The sequence below is a fragment of the Psammomys obesus genome, unplaced genomic scaffold, assembly GCF_907164565.1.
Source record: "Psammomys obesus unplaced genomic scaffold, mPsaObe1.curated_primary_1811, whole genome shotgun sequence".
NCBI lineage: Eukaryota > Metazoa > Chordata > Mammalia > Rodentia > Muridae > Psammomys > Psammomys obesus.
The window spans coordinates 42,067,655-42,091,294 of record NW_026592118.1 but is presented as its reverse complement, the minus strand read 5'-3'; the positions used below and the strand labels follow the sequence as shown (position 1 = coordinate 42,091,294).

The following is a 23,640-nucleotide window of genomic DNA, read 5'->3' as shown; positions in this document are numbered from 1 at the left end:
TCTATCTATCTATCTATCTATCTATCTATCTATCTATCTATCTATCTGTGTGTACCCATGTTAGTATGAGTATAGATGCTGGCAGAATCCAGGGTAAGATATCAGATTCTCTGGAGCTGGAGTTACAGGCAGTTTCAAGCCACCAAACATGGACGTCAGTAGTCTAACTCTGTGAGAGCATTAACCACTCTTAACTTCTGAGCCAGCACTCCAGCCACCAGGGAAGCTTTATATTCCTTAAGAAAAGATACAGAGGCTTATGGGGAGACCCCTTTCATCCTGCTTAGACTCGTATGTGCTGATTACATGAAGTGATGTCGTCTCGTGACCATAACGTGACATGAATGAATAAAAGAACAAGGGGTTGGGAAAAAATGGTCCTTTTGCCATTGACCAACTATGGAAACAATGGCAGAAATATTGACTACCCAGCTTTTCCTAGTCCGCTATTTTAAACCACTGCTCTGGGTTTCATTCCCAGGACAGGCTTCTCTGTTAGGAGGCATATAGTGTGTGCACATTTAGAAACAAGATCCATGTCTCGCCTCTACGTTTCCTTCCCACACTGCTAGAAATTTCCACACAATGCAGCCAAACAATTCAGGAAATGTTTACTTTACGTTAATATCAGAATGATAAATTAAGTATGAATGAAACAGCTCAAAGTGTTCTTCATCTATAGAAGTGAATTAAAATATAAATAGCATCTAACGTGGGTCTTAAGGATCCTGTTCCAGATATCTTTGTTCTTGCAATGCCCTCTACCCTAGTTGGCCAGAACTAGTGATTGTCTTTTAAAAGTGATGGATGTCAATCCCGGTTCAGAAAGGCAGAGAACATGGACATTAGAAGAAGGAGAAAACAGGGAAAAGGACAAGAGCCTGCCACAGAGGGCCTCTGGAAGGCTCTGCCTTGCAGACTATCAAAGCAGATGCTGAGACTTATGGCCAACCTTTGGGCAGAGTGCAGGGAATCTTATGAAAGAAGTGGGAATAGTAAGACCTGGAGAGGACAGGAGCTCCACAAGGAGAGCAACAGATCCAAAAAATCTGAGCATAAGGGTCTTTTCTGAGACTGATACTCCAGCCAAGGACCATGCATGGAAATAACCTAGAACCCCTGTGTAAATGTAGTCCATGGCAGCTCAGTGTCCAAGTGGGTTCCATAGTAATGGGAACAGGGACTGCCTCTGACATAAACTGATTGGCCTGCTCTTTGATCACCTCCCCCTGAAGGGGGAGCAGCCTCATCAGGCCACAGAGGAAGACAATTCAGCCAGTCCTGATGAGACCTGATAGACTAGGATCAGAAGGAAGGAGAGAAAGACCTCCCCTATCAGTGGACTGGGGGAGGGGCATCGGTGGAGAAGGGGTAAGGAGGGTGGGGTTGGGAGGGGAGGAGGAAGGAAACTACAGCTATAGGGGGATACAAAATGAATAAATTGTAATTAATAAAAATAAAAAAAGAAAACACTGAAAAAAGTGATGGATGTCATTGAAGAGTTTACACAACACTGTAACGCCTCGCCTCTCGCCTCATGTGCCTTTCTTGCTCTCTGAATTGCTCTGTGGGAAGTCAGCTACCATGGGGGTTAAGTTAGAAGAGGATGGTGTGGGCAGGACTAAAGGTGGCCTCTCCCTACCAACCACTGAGACACTGTAACCCTCAGTCCAATGGCTCAAGGGGACAGAATTAGCCACCAACCACGAGGGTGAGGCCAGACGGGGCATCGCCCCCACCTTTTTCTTTGGGAGGATCTAGTCGTGACCCCCGGGTTGCACCTTGTGACAGAGCCTGAACAACCCCTCAGCTAAGTCACACTTTGATTCCCGTCACACAAAAAGTACAAAGTCATGGATGTTCACCGCTCTGCGTTACGAAATTTGAAGATAGTTGGCTATGAACTTGTAGGCAATGAACCCAATTCTAAAACAAGCCTCTTGTGTGTTATTTTTATTTTATATCTTTTGTATTAGACAATTCAACTTTCATACCTATATAAAAACATGTACAGTGGATATATACCCAATTCTAGTCTAGTCCAGTCCAGTCCAATAGAATGCTAATTCTATTATATTTTAATTTCATTTCTATAGATGAAAAACACATTGAGCTGTTTCATTCATATTTAATTTATCATTCTGATGTTAATATAAAGTAAACATTTCCAGAATTTGGCTGTTTTCTGTGGGAATCTCTTAGTATTTGGTGCTGAGGCTAAAGTCTGTAAGTATCTGAGAGGGAAATACAACATCTTAAACTTTCTATAATCCACACAGTGTTAGAAAAAGAAGCAGACTGTTGACTGTGTTTGTGTAACACTGTCTACCCATATGCCACAAATGCCTTGAACTTAGAGCCAAATGTGATGGATGATCTTATTTGTTACCTTAATGGGATTTACAATTAATCTAGGAGTTACAGTCTAACTCACACCCTGGGAAGAGAGGATTAACTGACTCAAGGTGTTATCTGGAACGTATTTAGGACTGCTGAGATATCCAGTTTTCCGGCTTGAGCAGCTACTAGATTCTCAGCCTTTCCAGTGTGCACATGCTATCAGCTGGTCTAATAAATCTTCTTTTATAAGATGTATCCCGCTGGCTCTGTTTTTTATTATTTATTTATTTATTTTTTTATTTATTTATTTATTTATTTATTTATTTATTTATTTATTTATTTTGAGAACCCTGCCTAAATGTCAGATATGCTTCAAAGACTAAGAGCCACTTTGATCTAGACTTGATCATACCTGGACAATCAAATCTAGACTTGAAAATCAAATACTCCAAAATGCACTAGTTTAATGCTTCTTGATGTTCAGAAGTTCTCAGCATGGCAAGAGGTTCTTCTTCTAAGGAAAAAAGTGTTAAAATGTATATTCTCAGTTATCACTCTTATCAGGCCCTCTTATCAGGGTTTGCATTTTTCTTCACACAGGATCTATGTATGTAGCTCAGACAAGTCTAGACCTGAAAATCCTCCTGCCTCAGCCTTCTGGGTGCTAAGACAACAAGCCTGATTTGGGGCTTCAATTTTATTTTTTACTTAAAAATTGTGTGTGTATGTATGTGTTTGTGTGTCAGTATATACATATGAGTGCAAGTACTTGCACAGTCTAGAAAAAGTCACAGTATGCCCTGGAGTTAGAGTTACAAGTGGTTGGGAGCCATCTTACAAAGATGCTGGGAGCTGACTTTGTACCCTCTGAAAGAGCTTTACCCTCTTTTAACTACTGCGCCATTTCTCCAGCAGCCTTAGGGCTTTTACTTTAAATAAGGCTTCTTTTCTTTCTTCAGTGATAAACTGTACTGGATCATGTCATGGCTCCTTGAAGCTAATGACAGCCCTGTTGTGTCTATGTTGTATTCTCTGGGGCTTGTGTTCCTGGCTTCCTTCCTTCTTCCTTTGGTGAGTTTCTTTTATGCTGGATGATATCTGGATGCTAATGAATAAACCAACGGACACACCCTCGGAAAAGTTTTCCCTAAGTTCAATCTACAATAGGGATTGTTAGTCGAAACTAAATGAGTGTGGTCATTATGAAAAGCCACTCAGTAGAAATCGTGGTGTATCTCCACCACTTTGTATCCAATAAAAACAAATGTATGCTTTTAAAAAATGTGTACATATTTAAAAAATTCTAATGTGTGTACTGAAACAAGTCCTACCCAGAGAGAATGTATTCCAACTCTCTTTTCGGTTCCCACACAAATTTCCAACATGCTAAGAGACCTTTGAAGCCAATGGAATAATATTATGTATGAGCATGTGGGTATGGAGGGGGATGAGAAAGAACACAATTAAATGTTACCAGAACACAGGAGCTTTGCCCTAATTGCCATGTGTTTTCTCAGAGGCAGACTTTACTGGGCAAAACTGGCACCACTGGACAAGAAAGAGGCTGCAGTGCTCTTGCAGCCAGGGCTGACGGCAGAGGGTCTGGAGTGTGTTATAAAGGCCCATGATCACAAACTCCTCAGTGACCCACCCATAACTTCAGAGGAATGTAAACCCTGGGTCGGAACACTGGTGATGCAGGCAGGCCCTTGGCTCGGAGGCCCGTTTGCCTTGCAGTGGAAGATGGGAAGTAACTTCATCTTTCAGAGCTTCCCAGGACTGTCTCTTGGGGAACAGAAGAGAAGGGTGCATCCATAACCAGAATTTCAGTGCGAGATGAGGAGTGTGAGCAAGTGAAGAGTTCTGGGGTGTAGGTTACACGGCAGGGAAAGGTCTGCAGTGAGAATCCTGAACATTAGCTTGGCTTCCATCTCTCTCCCTCATGTCCAGTCCCCAGGGGCTTGCTTCATCATTCTGTCATTGTCATTCCTCTCTCTGTGTCTGTCTCTCTCTCAGTCTCTCTGTCTCTCTGTATCTGTCTCTCTCCCTCTCTCTCCTCCATCCATAGCATTTTATTTCTTTCTTACTCCTGAGAGACAATTTCTCAAACACAAAAATACTTCAAAATTTTCTGGAGATGCTAGTGAAACACAAATTTCTGGGTCCTGAATTAGAATCAGTAGTCTGTGGAGGTTATCTAGGCATCTTTCCCTCCTGAATTTGATGCAGGAGTTCTAGGGGAGAAAAAAGCAAGCTGCTGGTGGAAAGGGTCTCAAAACCTCAGGATGCAGCTCTGAATGAATGCAAGAGTTGCATATGAGTGCATTGTTTTTGAAATGCAATACGTTGTCCAGCTCAACAACATGGGGGCTGGGTTTACTTTCTTTATTGGCAGCATCACATCACATAAACTGCTAATCTGCTCCTGCCTTGGGTTCTTACTTAGAACAAACAGGTGTGATGTTGTCAGATCCACAGGGATGGTGAAAGTATTTAATAGTTAACTTATGGCAAATGTTTGGGACAGTGCTGGCCATAGCAGGAGCACTGGTTCAGAAGTCTTGGTCAGAAAGTAGTGAGATTGTTCTGAGGTTCACATCACATTTCACTGTTATGGACTAAATATCCCTGGTCTGATGACACAGGTGCATTGAACTGAGTCCTCACTATAAGCTAAGTTAAAACCCCAATTTCCAGTAAACACAGGAAGAAGGCAAGTGATGATGGAGGAAGGGAATGGTATCAGGCAGCTGCCATCTAAAAACTTACAAAAATGTTCAGCAAACCACAGGAAGCAAGAAAAAGACAAAGATCTACCAGAGGATTCACAGGGAGCATGGCTTCGCTCTGACCTTGACCTCACCTTCAGCCCAGGAGACAATGGATATCTGTTACTTTAAGGTCACCCAGCTTGTGGTGGGGGACTCTTAGGAAATGCAGACAGCTCTCCCTGGAAGCTGTCAAAACCTGTTTTCAATGTCAGGCTTGGGAATTTCTGAGTGCTTCCGCACCCCTTCGAAGAAGAGCTTGTCCACTTTCTTGAGGTGACCCTCAGTAGGAACCTAAATCCACACTGTGTAATTAGAGCCAGTTGGCCAGTTTTCTTAGGTGGCCCATACATTTCACATGTTCCTTATCACAAAGCGTCTAGTTGCAGATACCGCTGTGCAAAGCAGGCCGAGCACCGCCTCGGGGTTTTTTTTATTCTCCACAGACTTCTGGTGTCTATTTGGTGCCACTTGTTGATGCCGAGTGTCATCAAATGGGCGACAGAGAACAGACGATGGTGTAAAAATAGATGAAGAAAGGGCCGGAGATAGGAAGCTGGAGCCTGTGTGTTAGTGAACTTTGGCAGAGAGGAATGATTGTTTGGGCACACTTATGTTTGCCAAGCAAGATAAGAAATGGCTGTAGCCATTCAGAGAATGGCAAATGCTGTCCCCAGTAGAAAAGACCCAGTTATTAAATGCATGGCAATCTTATTTTGTGCAAACACACAATCAGAGGGCTCATCCGGACGTCTGGCTTGCTCACTGAATTCTGTGTTTATGCTTTGGTGTTTGTTATTCTTTAAGCTTCTGGGCATGTCATGGGACAGATATGAATGATTACCATACTAAAAAAAAAAAAGGGGCTCTTTATATTTTATTCAAGATATAGCAGGCAGAAATGTCTTTGGCATTGGCAGGCTACCTTGTAGTTCCTAAACATGATGCTTGAGTTATAGCCTTTTAAGGAGTTATGAGCTCCTTTTTCAGCTGCTACAGGGCCCTTCCTGGTGGGAGATGTTACTTCCTACCATGCGTTACAAACAGCACGAATTTTACCTCACTGCCGGGATATTTCCCCTCCAGTGCTTTTAGTCTGTTTATTAAACAAATAGAAAATGAATGAAATAAATCTCTGCAGGCCTGAGCACTGCTTGGCAAACAGAGGAAAGGATACACACTAGTGTTCTGGCAAGGAGAATCACAGCCCGTTGTACAGAACTGACACCTTATGTAAAGTGACTCTCAAGACAGGGCCCCTGACTTTTACTATGGGGTTTTCAACGCACATATGATTGGCAGATTGGTATTCGGGTCTAGAGGAGCCCTTATAGTGGGTGGTGCCCCGCAGGATGATTCTCTGTGTCCTTAAAGTCTAATCACTGGATGCCAGGAACATCCTCCAAATTGTGACAAGTAACACTGTCTCTAGATGTTGCCAGATGTCCTTTTGGCAGGGAGGCAAAATTGCACCTGGTTGAGAGTCCTGCCCTAGAAAGCCATAATGTGCTGTTAGAAGTCTCTATAGCCTGGAATGCCTGTCTGTTTATTGCAGAGATGTTTGCTTTGCTTTGCTCTGCCGTGGCCTCACAGAGCCATATATTTATTCATCTAACATTTGGGAAGCATTTACAATTTGAGGATGGGATAAATGAAATGAGGAAACAGGACCAGGTCAAGGTCAGGGGACTGGCTCTAGGTCACTGAAAGGCGACAGTGTAAATAAAATAGACGGGAACCTTGGCTTTTCAGACTTAGAAATCACTGCAAGGAAGGGGTGGCATCCTTCTGAGGCATACCCATTTACTTTTTGGTAAAAGAGGAAGTCATTACCCCGCCTGATTACAGATCACTAGCTTCTAGAATGTCAAGGAATCAAGGATGATATTGCCCAGGCCCGGGCCCAAGTCCATTTCTGCTATAGGGTCTCTCACTGGCTGTGGGATGGGTGCAGCCCCCTTCTCCCATAGCCGCTTCTCTCTACCTGGCCACTTCTCTGTGTTTCTCACTTGAACCTTTCCTTCCAACTAGGTTATCACTCTTACTTAATAGTATGCGTATGTGTGTGTGTTTGTGTGGTTTCTGTTTCTGCTAGCAGACTCTAAGTTACTGAAATATAGTGGATCATAAATCAGTATTTGTCAAATATATGAATAAATTAGTGAAACCAGCTGTCTTAGTTATTCTTCTATTGCTGAGAAGAGACACCGTGACCAAGGGAGATTATAAAATAAAACATTTAATTGGAGCTTGCTTATGGCTTCAGGGATTAGTCCGTGACCATCATGGGGATGGGGAGAGCATGGCACGAGAGCATCAGTTGAGCTTACACCCAAAAGCAGAAGGCAGAGAGAGAGAGAGAGAGAGAGAGAGAGAGAGAGAGAGACTGGGCCTAGCATAGGCTTTTGAAACCTCAGAGCCCACCCTCAGTGACTTCCTCAATCAACAAGGAGATACCACTTAATTCCTCCTGAACAGTTCCCCAACTCGGGAAAAATCATTTAAATATATAAGCCTATTGGCACCACTCTCATTCAAGCTACCTCACAGGGCACTGGTACGTCTAAGCTCCGCCTTACAAAAGCAATCACTGTCTTGGTGACATGCTCTTTGGAGGAAGGGAGGGATTGGGATGGGAGGAGGGAGGGAACCACAGGGGGTTACAAGTGAATAAAGTGTAATTAATAAAGAATTAAAAAAAAAAAAAGGAATGGTCGTGAGTGTGTTATTAGGTCGCTCAAGAATTAGAAACTGAATTCCCTGGTAATAGTCCTTTTTTTCAATCAATCAATAATTTTGGTGAAAGCATGCACAAAGGCTGAGTAATGGCAAGGAAGATGGCTCGATTTAGTTTTGTGTATTGTGAAGATTTGGATTGAAACCTACAGGTTTTGGTGTAGCTTTGCTTGTGAGTTCCCTAGAAGTGCTCAGGTGGTACAGAAGTCAAGCAGCTTCATGGTTAGTTTCGGAGTCACACAGCTGGGGTGCTAAGTGAAAGGATTAAAATCATGTGGGCCTTTAAATGCTAAACTTTATGTCAGTTGGAGAGAAACAAACTTTACAGCTCCCTGACAGGAAAATGTGACTCAAAGTAAGGCTGCCTTTCCCTTTGCCTGTTAGTCATCCGATCCTATTGCTCACAGATGGGCCTTAAAAGAACTCCAAAAATGGGCCACGCGAACTAGGTGAATTTGACAACTTGGCTTCATACAGTCTGGGAACTTTCTATTCAGCTAGGTCTTTATGAGACCATTGCTCTAATTGAAGGTGCAATTATGCCCTTTATGAACTTAGATGAACTGGATAGCTACAAAAACGAAAAAAGAAAACTTGAAGGTTTGTTGCCGACTTTGGAACTGAGTCCTGGTTCATCTTGGAACACAAGCAGCCAATTTGGAGGCAAGTGCAATAAAAGAGAAGAGTGCAAAGCACAGAGTCCATCAGAGGGTGAAATGAACTCCAGATCTAAACTGTTTTCAGAACCAAATGTGTATTGTGAACCATACACATGCGGCTTCAGCAGGCCACTTGTGAGTTCAGTCTTTCAAAGATGATTTAATTAAGCGCCACTGTTGCACTCTTAAGAGCAAAGATGCAAAAAATAAAATAAGTAAAAAAGAGCATAGATGTAAACTGCAAAAACTTAGGAATGTATATGCTAAATGCATATATAAAAAAAATACTGTTGGTGATCAGCTAGGCAGGGTGGCACAAGCTTTTAATAGTACTTGGGAGGATGAGGCAGGTGAATGCCTGTAAGTTCAAGGCCAGTCTTTTCTACACAGAAGGTCACATGACAACCAGAGTTACCTAGTAAGACCCTCAACAAACAACACACACACACACACACACCTTAATGATGAGAATACTTTCAACTTTCTCGCTTTGTCAGGTGTATTTCTGTGCTTCTACTGTTGTATGAATCTACTTGGACTAATGATTTATAAATCATTAAAAATAAAAGTGAGTTAGGGATTGTCTAGTTTTACATTTTGATTTTCATAGATAGAGGAAGGAGATAGAACTTGGCCAAGTCCCAAAGCAACATTGGAGATACATGTCCAAGAAAGGACTAGAATTAAAATTTACTCTGGGACTCAGTTTCCCCATTTGCTCTGAGGAATGAATGGCATTAGCAATTGTCAGTCAGTGACTTGAGTTTCTTCCCTCTGAGGCACTGGAGAACTTCATGGCACCTGACTGCTGTGGATTCTCTGAAACTCCCCATGACTCCTGGTACCGAAGGAATTTTACAGCCCTTTTAGGAGAAAATCCAATGGGCATTGTAAGCTCCAGTGCAGGCAAGGAAGAGGGCTGGACATGACATTTTGGTGCTCTGAACAACATGCTGTCCTCTTGAGGGAGAATAGACAAAAATAATACAAGAGAAGGGAAGGCAGCCCATAGGTGGATTTTATTAATGATGTGATCTTCACTCTGTGTGGAAAGTTTATCTCATGTGGCTCCTGCAGCAGAAAATACCATATTCCAGTAAAATGGCTAAGACGCCCTGTACTCCACCAGTGTGGAGCTAGTGAAGTAATACTTCCCTTACTTCCCTTGCGGTTATGAAAATCTTACTGTGATGCATTGCTTTTTATTAATAAGTTCTGAGTGTCTAAGCCAGCCTGAACTTAATTCCTGCAGGATATTAGCTGCATCTAGAAGCTAGAAAGGAAGCCTCCATGGAGCCTGGGCCCTTTCATGAAATCATCACATCAGATTTTCCACATCTCAATGTGTACTGTTTTAAAACACTCTCCGGATGACTGGGGGCTGTGAAGAGCCTCTCAAGCTACACCCTTCCGTGAGTTTGTGAGTTTGTATCTATCACAATGGGGTTTATACAAGCAGCAAGCTCTGTGAATATGTGTTCCGTGGGAGGCAGTGGAGGGCGGGTTTGCCATACAGATAATGCTTCACGCTGACCTTTTAGTCGCTGTAATGGGTGTGCATTTTCCGGGGTTCTGCTTTTGGATGTTTACCACTTTCATTCTCTGATTAAAGCAAAGCTACATCAGTTCTTCACCCAAGCAAACCAGGCATTCTGCTGAAATAGAGAAAGGCGTCTAGGCTTGTCCATGTTAGGCTGTGTTTGAGTGTGTGCTGTCATATAGAGGGAGGAAGAAAGATTTAAGAAGTTGTAAGGACAAGTAATGAAATACATACACAACGCTAAGGAAGGCACTTCGTGTGACACATTCCTGAGACTGAACACTGTTAGGACTTGGACGTATTTTCTGCTTTCTTTTTAAGTGACCCATGCTAGCCTTCTTTTTTCTTGAGTGGTGACTCTGTCTGGATAAATCTTGTAAATCTGCCAATAACTGACAATAAGCAAAAATGGCTGTGTTTTCCAAAATATCATTCAGACCAAATAGCACCCTCTGCCTTGGAGATATCTCTTTGTTCCTAACCACCTTTTGCTCTTCTCTAGAGTTTCTCCAGAATCTCCACACCCTTTCAAGACCAAACTAGGTGCCCAGGTCCACGCAATCTATAGCATAGTAACATGAAGACTCTAGGAGGTGACATTACTTTTGAGACATAAAGTCATGCTTGCTTTAAACTATCATTTGGTTATGGAGATGTTTAATGCTTTGCAGCAAGTGACAAACTTAGTTTGCATCTCCCATTGCCTAAGGGATTTTGGGTTGACCCAGTAAGGGTGTGTTTACACTAGTGATTTTCAGAAAAAAAATAATAATAATCATGGTGCCTAGGGCTGGGGAATCCTCATGGCAAAGAGTTCTATTCCACTGTGCTCAATAGGCTTATTGGTTTTTCACATCACAGGTTTCCTTGAAAATGACAGTCTTCCCCTGTTATTTTCCTACTTTTATGTCTAATTATCTGCTTCTCTTGTATTTTTACTTCTAGTTCTTTAACACAATTGTGTTTTCCTACTTTTATGTCTAATTATCTGCTTCTCTTGTATTTTTACTTCTAGTTCTTTAACACAATTGTGTTTTGTACTAGTTGCTCTTTTTATGAGCTATCTGTAATTTGTCAGTCACTTTTATTTTATTTTTATCACAGATGTTAATAAGGTCCTCATAGCTGGTGTCATTTGTGAGGTGAAAGTCCTTTTAACTTTGTCCACTTTGGTCTCTGACAAAGCCTTGTATGTGCTAAGATTGTGGTCGTGGCCTTGCTGTTTGATACCAAGTCACTCTCTAACATGCTCTTTACACCTCAACACTCTGCCTCGGTGGCACTTCTTGCTATATATATTTTTAACTGAATCACAACTCAGCAGATATTTTACACTCATCCTGTTGCTGATGGATTGTTAGACATGTTGTAGTAATCTATCTGCTATTACAGACAAGAACAGGTCGACCATCGGAGATAAAAGCTGACCTTCTGTTGCTGTGACAGTAATGAAGCAGTCACGCCTGAGTTCTGCATCCTGTCCATTATAATTTTTTAAACCCCTTTTCTCTGAGAAGAGATCTGTGAGTTGTAAGAGGCTAGTTCTGGTGTGAAAGGAACCCTCTCTGCTGTTGGACTCGTGGATGGCTATTCCGATCTTCCGAGCAAGACGTTCTGCATGCTTGTCCTCTCCCAGCGATAAAGCAAAAGCGAAGGAAGAAGTGTCTAAGCCACAAGCAGTCAATGGCATCCTGGGAATGTGCCTGGGATAGCTGGAGCTTATCCTTGATCTGTGGAGCCCCAGGAGGTCAACACTAGAAGGCCCAAGGAAGATGTATTATATTTGTGTTCATCTAATACTGGCATTTAAAAAACAAAAAATAACATTGAAAATACATACAAGTATTATAAATACTTGCAAATATGTATGTATATAAGCATACATACATATAAAATACATTTTTCTTCTCTTAATAGACTGATTTTTTTGGACATTTTTATTACTGTTTGAGATTTTTGTTTTCTTGCAAGGTTTCAAACTGTAGTCAATGTAGACAAAAGGCACAAAGGAAGTCAGGTGATAATATAACCCAACTGTGTTTTCATTACAAAAAAAAAAAATGAGACTATATCAGCTAAAGAAGTTGAATGTCAGTTCAATTTAGCCTCTATTTTCTGGTGGTTGACTCAGTGCTGAGCTCTGGGTTTGCGGCAGCTAGAGAAGTGAGGGTCATTGCCTTGTTCTACAGACTCTGGTGTGAGGTTTATCCAAGCATTATTTGGGGGATTGGTTGTAATCCTTTTCAGTGATGCCTTTTCCCTTAAACAGTACAAAACAAACAAACACCCTGGCTTTTTGAGGCGCAAACAAGAAGAATCCATTGAAACAACAAAAATAATCGGTGATGATTCTGACAAATGCTGCTCCCTTTCCTTGACATGCCCTGGTGCCCACTTCCAGCCATGTGCTCCTGCTAACAATCTAGGGCGGGCAAAGACTGAGGCATGGCTGAAGGACCATTTCAGTTGTTCTAGGGGATTGATGCCGCCTTGTAAAAATGCACTAGTTAAGTCTGTCTTTGTTTCTGGCATTTGTTTTTGAGAACAAATATGGAATGCCTAGGGAGGAAATCTCAGAGAAACTCCCTGAAGAACTCAATAGACCTTCCTCCCACCAGCATCTAATAGCTTCCTGTTTCCACAATGTATGGCTCCCTGGCACGTATGTCTACACAGACTGAGCAGGGAAACTGAGAGCCTTCAGGAGAATTGCTCTGTACTTGCTGGAACCTGCTTCCTTGCTCTCTCACGTTTGCCCCAGCCCAGGAGCTCTCACCAGCCTGGGTGATCCCAGCACTTGAACAATTCTTCAGTCAATGCCCTTGCTTCTGCTTCCACTCACTGAGATGCTCCAGGGTCTGTGCTCAGCTCTGCTCTTCGCAGCTCAGTGCCCTCTGCCCCCTGGGAGCTTGCATGTCTGGGAATTTCCATCGGTTTGTACATCCATTTTCTTTCTTACCAACTCTCCAGGATCTGCAGTCAGGCCCTACAGTGATACGCCTGTTACTCCCAACATAACAGACCCCATCAACAATCCCTGTGTGTTCAGTATGTGGCTGCAGTCACATGATTCAGCTGTTTCCTAATGCCAGTGTTTCCCTGGAGTGTAGCTTGTTACAGAGGGGTATAGGGTATGGGCTTTTGAGTTCTACTGTTTGTGTTCTAAGACTGACTCTTCTACTTTCTGCTTGTGCAATCCTGAACAACCTGTATCTCCTTTTTGTAAAATGAGCATGATGGTAATAATAACAGCAGTAAGCGTCTCGCAGGACCACCGGAGGAGTAGGTGAATCGAGTGCCATTGAGCCAGGCTGTGGGAAATGCTGGAGGGAGCACCCCCCCATTCCTCTCTCTCTCTCTCCTACTCACACATTTAGCAGTAGGGTGCTTGTAACCATCAGGTGACTCTGTGACCCCAAAGCCCCTTTGGGGGTCACTGACACCTACAAAGATATAAACACTGTGACTGAGTGAAGAAGGCCATGCCGAACTGGCTTCTGGTTTTCCACATGGCTCTGGCTACACTGAACTGCTGCTGATAGCAGGCATCCCCCTAGCCCCGCCCCCGGATGCTCTTGGAGGGAACCTTTCTGTGCAAACAGGCACTTGACTTTGGAGACTGCCAAGAATTTTTTGCTTTGTGCCTTATTGTTGTCTGCCCTTTAGTTGTATGATCTTCATCAGAATTATCTACGTGCATATTCCTGCCCTAAGCCCTGTGGTCTTGGAGACGGGGGCTGTCTTCAGCTACTCAGGTAATACCTGAGCCTGGCTGAATATGGCAGAATGAGAGTAGAAGTGGACGTGGGGAAAGCTGGAGCTGAGGTGTGTGCAGCCTAGCCTAACACGGAGCATGGGACAAGCCAGGGGCAAGCATTTGTGTAAGACATTTTAAAATCTTGTTTTAATCTGCTTTTGATCTGCTGGATTTTCACTATTTGGTCTCATTATTCACTGTAAAATGCGAAATTGTACTTGTGTGTTTGGTATCTGCACCATATAATCTGTAGACACAAATATCTAGCATTGAATCTGTCAATGTCTAGCTATATTGCAATGTGAATGGGCTCAGGAAAAGTTAGAATACTTAATGCAGTTTTGAAATTTTAAATTACTTTGAGATATACCCCACTGAAGTGTATTTAAGTCTCCTCAAAATTAAAAATGTCTGGTTTTTAATTACCAGAGCAGGCAACAATGGAGAAGGGGAAACACGCTTGTATCTTTTTAAGGGAACTTGTACTTCCCTTTCCAGGAAGTAATGACCAACAAGAGACATCTTTGTAAGATGTCAAAAAAGCAAGGTGTATTTTGTATTTGAGCCATCAACACAGTTTCTGTGAGAGGCTGGGAAATCTGTGTTCTTTGCAGGTGTAGCGCTGTTCTACCAACTAAATGCCTTGGGAGTCAACCAGTCCATGGATCACACAGATTTCCTTTAAGACAATATTCAAAAACATTTCCTCCTCCCTAAACAATGGTCCATGTAATATCATGCTGTTTTATGTTTCCTGGACTAACTGAAAAATAGTTAAGTGGTTTTAAACATTATAATCTTTTGATTGAGTCACTGACAAAATATGTGATGGAGAGGTGTCAGTTTTCTTAACCCTATGATGGATGGAAAGAATCCAGCGGGGTAGCACAGGGTAGATTGAGTTTAGAAAGTGCTCACGCACATGAGAGCTTGCTGGCTGTGATGAAGGTGTGTCAGTGGGGAATGGGGTGGAGGGAGCATACTTGGAATGTGAAAGCTTTGTACCATCTACTATCCAAGTGAGAGATTCCTAGTGTGCCCCAGGCATAAGAATCAGAGATAGGTAATTGCCAATGAATTTTAATGCTTTTTTTTCTTCCAAATCAAGGTACTTTTGGTTTGAAATGGGGAACACCATTAATCGTTGCCCAAGGTTACAAAAAAAAAAAAAAACCTGGTTGCTCAAGACTGATCAGTGTGGGATGGGGCAACACGGAACATAGGTTACGCTAGGGCTTGGGAGGCCAGTTGGCTCTCAGCTCCAATGGCCCCAAGAGATGGAGAGTCATGGAGCAAGGGTGGCTTGGGAGTACTCCATGTTGTTTCAAAATTCTCTGGCAAGGTTTAAAATGCCCAGACCCTCAAATAGTGTTCTGTGAGGGAAAATTTCAAAAAACAAAACAAAACCAGCCAACCAACATATAAAATCTCTCCCACCTGACTCATCTGTTCTCTTGGGGTAGAAGAAATTAGAGGATATACCATTGAGCCAACTCAATGTGGGCACTAACCTGCCTTCAGGTTTAGAATCAATCAGATTGAATAATCATTATTTGAAGACCTGAAAATATAGATACTTGTGCCTTCTGTATATTCAAATTTAACAAGTCAGGGTAGGAGCAGAAACATGGATTTTAAGAATTCCTCTAGTGACTCTGATGCCTTAGCTAAATTCATGAAACCTCTTGGGATTTTTAAGAAACTGCATTTTTAAAGGCTTCAGATTTCAAATTTCCAATAGGAAAAATTGAAAGCCAACATGGGGGAAGAGAATATTAAATATTAACTGCAATATTTTCTGCAATTTAATAATAATTTTACAGAACTCAGAAAGAACTTTGATTAAAAGTATTTTCTTAGCACGGTAGTCATTCTACTACACCAGAAAGTCTCTGAATTCCTCTATATCAGGCAGTTTTGTAAGAGAAGGGAACTCACTTACTACATTCTTTTCAAAGACACATACATCTTTCAAAGGCAAAAATCTTCGCAAAGATATTTCAATGACAGTATAGAAGATTTTTATATATAGCATCTTATGTACAATGCATATCATATAATAAATAATTTCAGAGAATACACATGTATATGTATATGCATATCCATACATGTTCTACAGAGCAGAAAAAAAGGGTGTATGCATCCTAGCATAAACCATCTTCATAGGAATTCATCCTCCCTGCCCTTTCCTGGATCCACAGAAGGATCCAGAGCTCCACAGGTCGGTTTATCTAGACCCTTCTCTTTAGCAATCAGACCTGTCTGGGCATTTAATCATAGAGAACTGCTATTTCAAAGCAGGGCAAACTAAGAAGAACTAGAAAGTGCCTGCTATTATACACACGTGAGTGGACAGGATGCATCAACAGATGGCTCTTGAAATTTCTGGACTTTTTAGATTCTATCCTCTACTGCAGCTGTTCATAACCCTCTAAAAAGTGTAGACGGCACTACCATTAATGGAAAAATATCCTATAACATGAACCCTTTATAATTCAAGGATATATAGTACACTTTGTCATAATAAAAAATATACAAATTTATTCAGTTAAAGTCAACATCTAGACAATTTCTCACTATTTTTTACCTCAGTTAAGAGATGGAGATAAGACAAAAGGCAAATTTTAAAAAAGTATTTAATATATATGTATACATATAATGACTGACTGAACTTAAAAATCACTTCATATGCTTAGGAATTAATAATGTCCCCCATTATTCCTCCCCTTAATAACGTGTAAAAACTTACAATCAAGGATGACTATTATGTTGTCTTATAAACTGGACATCTTGAACTCTAAATATGATTTTAGATGTCGCAGAATATTAATTGCCATCTTACAAAGCAACTTAAACCCCTTAAACAGACAAGTAAAACTGCTATCAATTCCAACAGAAAAGGATGCCACCATGGTATTGGAAGTGTGCTTTGATTAGATGTATATTACAATGGCTTAATTTTATAAGTGATGCTTATCTGACATCAATCACTTTTTTCCAAAACTATTTTCTCATGTAAAAGGTTCATGGGTATGTCAGAAAAGTCCACTGATACTGTTCTGCTCACTGCATACATGTCTTTGCTCCATGATTAATGAAGATTGTGTTTGTATGTATTTAGGAATCACTATGTTCCTGTTTTAGGAACGTTACAAACAGATATTTTTACTTTTGAACAAAGACCTCTTCCCAGATGTTCTGATTTGTCTCAGTGCTAATCTCGGGATCACTAAACCCATTTCTTCCCGGTGATGATAATCCATGACAAATCAAGTAATTGTGTCTATTCTTTCTTAGTGGCACATTTCAAAATATCTGTCTTGAGCACCCCTTGAAACTATGGAATCACATTTTTCAGAGACTATTTTAAATTTCATTAATGCTTAATTTTTATTAATGTTAAAAAGTGGGGACTAGAAGCTAGGCTGGTAACCATTATGCTCCCACAAATCATGTTGTTTTGTGCTTAGATGATTCTATCCCCAATGTATGTACCATTTTTTTTTCTATTCCCATCTGGACTACGGAGTAATTGCTGGTGGTCCTCAAGTCACTAAGGGAATGCATTTGATTACGTCCGTGGTAAGTTGGACGTATTTCACTGAACAGACCTAACCTACCAAACTCAGGAGTTCAGTCACATGGCACACTGTGGTATCAGTGGTTGTTTCTCTTGTGGTTGTGTGGTCAGCTGGGAGCTATGGCTCACTGCCACTGCCCAGCATCACAAGAAACCATTGTACTACATATAGCTAGGCTAGGGAAAGGTCAAGATTCAAATTCTTGAAGCATAGTTTCTCCTCAATTTGTTTTGTTTTTGTAGCTTTGCAAAACTGATCAGGTTAAATCACTGTGAGTTTGGGCCACTTGTATTTCAGCCCTCTCCTGCTTGCCCAGCATGGCTACATCACACCTGTACTTTTACCTTAGTCTTTCCCAAAAGTCTACTTTCTCATATCAATAATTCCACACTTGAATTCTTTCACAGCTTCCCACTGCTGGCTTGGGAAACTTTAACTTTGAAATAAGCATGAGATTTAGGACCCTGCTGTTTGGTTATAATGTCTTGTTTCATTTTTATTGTCTTCTGCTCGGCCACATGAATCCATAGATTCCAATCAAAGTGAGATGTTAAAATCTATATGGTACAACCACACCTAATTCTCAGGGGTTGTTGCGGGAGAGGGCTTGGAAAGTAACAGGAAGTTTGCTATTGTAACTTGTAACAGTTGTAACGCAGAGTCTCCTAGAAGTGTTAGGGTCACAACACCCATGAAGCCTCACCAACATGGCTGCCTACATAAGATCTGAACAAGGATGACATCAATAGATAACACTAAGGAACAGGAAAGCTCCTGAGGCCTGAACCCAAGACAAAGAACTACAGGCAGCTAAGGAATGCTGAGAGTGAGAGAAATAGTCTTTCTCAGGGGAAGAGCATACCAATTAGTCATCCAGTACCAAACGGTCATCCTTGAGAACATATACATACCAGTAACACTATATACACTGAACAGGCAATGTTTATATATTCAGATAATTATGTATGTGTATATACATATACATATATATATATACATATATAACAATATTCAAAGAAAAAGCAGCTATGAATCTGAGAAACAGCCGGGAGTTACAAGGGAGGGTCTGGAAGGAGGAAAAGGAAGGAGTGGGAGTCATGTAACTATAATCTCCCAAACTAACATTATAACCAAACTTAAAAATAAAATAAAAACTTGGAAGTGTCTAAGGGATCAAAGAAGACCAACAGAAAGGGGGAGGGGCGAGAAAATGGAGGGTAGGGAGGTTCGGAGGAGAGTGTGCTCAATACACAATACGTAAATCTATGTGTGTAGAAATGTGTTTCACCAGGTATGTGTGAGAGGGGTAGTCTTATCTCCTCTCTTGCAGCCTCCTGTGCCCCCGTGCAGACTGTGCTGCCCCACCCCACGTGAGAGCATATGCCCTTCATGACCCTCTCCACTCAAGTGTTTTTGATGAATCTTCTTCTCTCCCAGTTTCTCTTAGTAGAGCGGCATCTTCCTGACAGCTCATATCAAGGATAGGCGTTATTGTGTGACACCATCTACACTGACTTATTGCAGCATTAATTCATTCTGTTTCTAAAACGACAACGGGATTCACAGTGGAACCTCATATTACTGCATGCCAGTGAAAAATACAGTGAAAGCACAAAGCCACATGTGGGAAAGAGTAAGTAAAATGCGCTAACAAAAATTTAAAAATCTAGCTACACGTGTCCTGGCAGTCAAGGCAAAACTAAAGCAGCCATTGGTGGTTGTGTGTGTGTGTGTGTGTGTGTGTGTGTGTGTGTGTGTGTAAGATTAAGATTTTAATAATATGTGTACATCTTGTCTTGTTAACAGTAACATTTCTATCTGCTGGATTTATTTTAAGACTTAAATAGCAAGAATCCAGCCTAACACGTTGTAACAATATAATAAGTTGATTGGTAATTCGTAAAAGAATCATACATTTTAAAGCATTTCATTTACTTTCAGGTTCTAGTCCCATGTAATCAGTATGTAAATGAACATAATAAGAAAACATAGAAATGTCAGAGGAAGAATGATGAGCCAAGCTTTAATTACTTCAGTAAAAAGAAATTTAAGAGGATAGTCAAATCATAATAATTTTAGGTAAATGTGTATATGCTGATAAATCATTATGTGGAAAGGCAGAAATCTATAAGGAAACAATTTCATTGGTGATCAGATCTATATTTAAATCTATCCTCTTGTTGCCAGTGGGGTAGGTGATCATGCTCTATGTTATTGAAACACAAGGTTCTGGAGCCTTCCCACGCCTCCATACTTGATGTATAGCACTGAAAGGCCTTGAACAATGAACTCTGCTGTTCTCTATACTTTAAACTTGGGTCTCATTTCTTCTCAGCATACAGAGTCTGCTAAGTTGTGGTTTTCAGCTTGATGTGAAGGTATTCGTGAAAAGCAGGGGGCACTCTAGCTAGACGTTTCTAGCAGACATTTTTATGATGATGGAACTTTTCTAGCTAATACTGTGAGGAAGGGGAGGAGCCAAATGTTCAGGGGTAGCCTGGGTCTCTCTTGGCAGAACAAGTGTCTCCGAAGACATCTTCTTCAGCAGGGCATCTGCCTAACTCCTGCCCAATTCTTTTCTCAAGGTGAGTTTTTCTTGTCTGCCTGACTTTCTGGATTTGTTCCTAGTGAACTGGTAAGCAGGCATTGCTGTAGCTCTTTCATTTGTCTAGTTTGGGGATCCCCATGTTCACTCTTGAAATGGTATTTTGCAAACTGCTCTTTCCTCCAAGGCTGTTATGCCTTTTTTCCATCTGTGTTGAAGTCTCTTTTCCCAGTGTGGCCTTCTTTCTCCACTTAGTCATGCTGTGTGTTAGACCCACATCCACACGGCTGGCCTCTCTGAGTCATCCCAGGAGGCTAGCTGGCTCCAGGGAATCCCTGTCATAGCACATTGCAACAGCTGGGAGGGTCCAGTGAAAAGAGCCAATCTGAAATCCTGAAATCTGCTTCTATCCTTGACCATAGCTGCACAAGAAGGGGAAAAGCAAAATGCCTTTTCCCCTCTAAGGAACTGTGGCTAATAAACAGATTTTAGCAATCATAACTTCCAATTTATGAAGTGCCTTCATTGCTGGTTTTAAATATTCCACAATCTGGCCAGGAGAAAATGGTCTAATTTTCCTTTTCCCTCTACCAGCAAACCAAGAAAGTCACTTTTGACAGGTACACCCTTCCTCCGGTTGTAGATTAAACCGTTTCTCTTTCTGAGATACATTATTCATAAAGGTGAAACTGTCCTGGGTCCCTCCCATCCATAGATAGGAGGCTGTGGGCGGAAACTGTGTTATGGGGTGGGCAGGCCAGCATCTTCCCACTGGAACCCCAGAAGCCAGGATTTTCCTTGGCCCTCAAGGCCACTCTGAGGAAACCATATGCCAAGGACAGCTCAGGTCCAGGATTTCTCAACCCACAGGGATTCAGACAATAAATTCCTTGAGCTAAAATTGTTAAAAAGGTCAAAGTTGAATAACAAAATGATAATGAAAGTCAGACCAAATGTGTCAAGTCCACATTTGGCTAACAAGCCAGGAAAGTAATGTATTTGAAATCCCAGCAAGTACATCCTGAAGGTGTAAAATGAAGCCCCAGCCTGAAAGTTCTGTTAGCCCAGGGCAGGCTGACCTTGGCTGTCGCCACAGATGCATCTGTCCACATGTGATTAGAGCGATCCAGAAGTCAGGAGGCGGAAATCATGATCCGTTTGGTAAATTGGCTTACGCACGCACACGTGTAACTATTTGTGTATATGGAACATACACATAAAATATGTACATATATCTGCATATGTTATCGGGCTTAAACATTTCCACGAATTTAATATATTTAAGCTAATTATTTGTAGATTATTTAGCTGAAGGAATATGCTCATTCTGTCACCAATGGCACAAAGTCTCACACAATTATTTTACCAACATGTAAAGGACCTGAACTGGACTTTTAACCTGGCAATGGACCAAAATTATCTTCCCTTCTCATGTATGTGTGTGTGGCAGGGGGAGGGGGCACCTGTGGCTGAGGTTCTGTGAACTCCCACAATTCCTGCTGAACCAGCCAGCCGGAGGAGGAAGGCAGATGCGACATTTCTGAAAAAGCAGGAGCTCATTCACAGCCAAGCCCAGGAAACAGTGCCTGTCTGTCAAAACTATTCAAAACTGCACAATTTTTCTCGGGAGAGGGGGTTGTAGTGCCCAGACAGCCACCAACGCTTACCTTGACCACGTCGTCGTTGAGATGCTTGGGGTCCCTGTTGACCAGGTCAATCTCCTTGGTGTGCGCGTCATACACTTGCTTCTCATTTACCTCGTCTGCCATGGCCTTGTTGTTGGGCTTGTAGATGTTGCCCTGTTCCCGGATGGGAACCGTATAGAGATGTCCCTGCGAGGGCAACCGGCCAAGCCAGGGGAGGGCAGCAACGGGCGATGGGAAGAAAAGTTCAGAAAGAAAAACAAGCGTCAGGAGTCAGCCTGGCTGGGGGGAGGGGGAGATCCTGGAGCTCCAAGTCTTGCAAGCTTCCACCTCGAAGGAAAGGCTTTACGCACAGAAAACTCCAGCGCTGCAAGCTTTTTAAGAGGACGGAGGGGAGGACACCACACCCCTCGGTACCAGGCTGGGAGCGCCTGCCTCTCGCGCCGGCCGCCAGGGGTCAGGGCGAAGCCCCGCGCGCGCCCTCCCGCTCCCCGCCGCTCCCGGCCACGGTTCCCCAGCCCGCGGGCTCGCCTTCTGCCGGCTCTGTACACCCACTCTCCTCCACGCCACCCGAGCTGTCGCCACAACCTCACCTGCTCCCTCCGCTGTCCCTCCGTGACCCGTTAACCCTGCCCCACGGTCCCTTCCAGCCTGACTAGCAAGATCCGGCTGGACCATGCTGACAGACTTAGTGGTCGCATCCTGTGTCCCTCGCACCTGCTGCATCCCCTACCCTTCTTTTACCCCACTTTGCTCCACGGTTTTTCTGAGGCCATGGGCGCGAATTAGGTGGGTCACAATCTAACATGCTTCCATCTCTGAGCAGAGGCATGTGCCAAGAACCCCCCCCCCCAAAAAAAAATGCCCTAGAAGGACATCTCATCTGAAGGACTCTCTAACCCACCCTTACTGAGATCACGCCCAGGCTGTCTGCCTGAGGCTGAATGTAGTCACGTTTGGGAGCCAAGGTCTCCAAGGTTAGGGCACCTGAGTGCCAAGAAGTAGCTGACAATGGCTGTGGTACTGTGAGGAGGGAGGCTCCCCATCCTCGGAACTCCTCTGGGGACGCCCAGGGCGCAGAAAGAGTTGTTGAAGGTTTTGAGAACTTTGCTAAGTGTAATACACACACGCGCCGCTGCCCAAGCCAGACACTTTAGGCTCCTGGTGGGGACTGTTCTCCAGACTGCGAGCAAATGAAACCCTCTCTCCCTCTCCGAAACACACACACACACACACACACACATACACACACACACACACACACACACACACACACACACACAAGTGCCAGCTCTCAGTCTCCCAGTAGGTAGAGGCTGGACCGCACGGCGGCGGGGGGGGGGGGTGTCTTGCCAACTGTGCCATCTGGAAAACTTTTCTAACTGCAGACTCGCAACTCAGGACCCGGGGTCCTCTCCCCCCCCACCCCCCGTGGGCTCCTTTGGTCCCCTCTCCGAAAATAAGCACTAAGACATTCCTGGCCTTTCGGCTCCCCACCCAGCCCATTCTTCCGCAGCGGTGCCAGCTCGAGGGGGAGTGCTGAGAAGGTGGAGAGAGGGCTGGGGCTAGGAAAGCAGCCCGAGCATTTGGAGTGGGAGATAGCAAAAGCAGGCACTTTGGAGCCGGAGGCGCGCCCTCACCCAAGCCTACCTCGGAGTCTACGTATTTGCCCCCAGACATGCTGGCGCGTGGCTGGCTGCCGGCTCTGAGGAGGTTTCCCTGGGCTGTGATTTAAGAGAACTGAGGAAGGAAGATCTTGTATTGTATAGGGGGGAAAGGCGCTGCCGGGGGGCGGTGGCTGGGAGGGAGCCTCTTGGCGGCCGGCCAGTGGTTTGTTCTGCTCTCAGTTGGCTAGGACGTGCTCTGCGCTGGGTCTAGGCACATCCCCAAGGTTCTGGCAGCAGAGGGCGGGGAGCGCCCGAGGGGAGCTGAGAGCCCGTGAGAAAGCCTTCATCAGAGCTAGGCTGTTAGAGCAGATATTTTAGACTCGGGGCAACGTTTTCCCAGCTATAAACCAACAGAGAGGCATCCAAGGGAGAGCGCCTGTTTTCCCAGTGCATCATCTCAGCGG

The 23,640-nt window shown here is 43.1% G+C and overlaps 1 protein-coding gene across 1 annotated transcript in view; it reads right to left on the bottom strand.

The window, feature by feature from the left end:
• The window catches only part of Cav1 (caveolin 1), a 33,294-nt gene extending 10,002 nt beyond the window's left edge, over window positions 1-23,292 (bottom strand). Inside the window, exons 1-2 of the mRNA XM_055613016.1 lie at window positions 23,220-23,292; window positions 21,594-21,758 (exon numbers count right to left, since the gene is read on the bottom strand). Of these exons, the coding sequence (XP_055468991.1) occupies window positions 21,594-21,758; window positions 23,220-23,249 (195 nt within the window). The 5' untranslated portion in view covers window positions 23,250-23,292. The remainder of the gene's footprint in view (window positions 1-21,593; window positions 21,759-23,219) is intronic.
• Window positions 23,293-23,640: the final 348 nt, after the last annotated feature.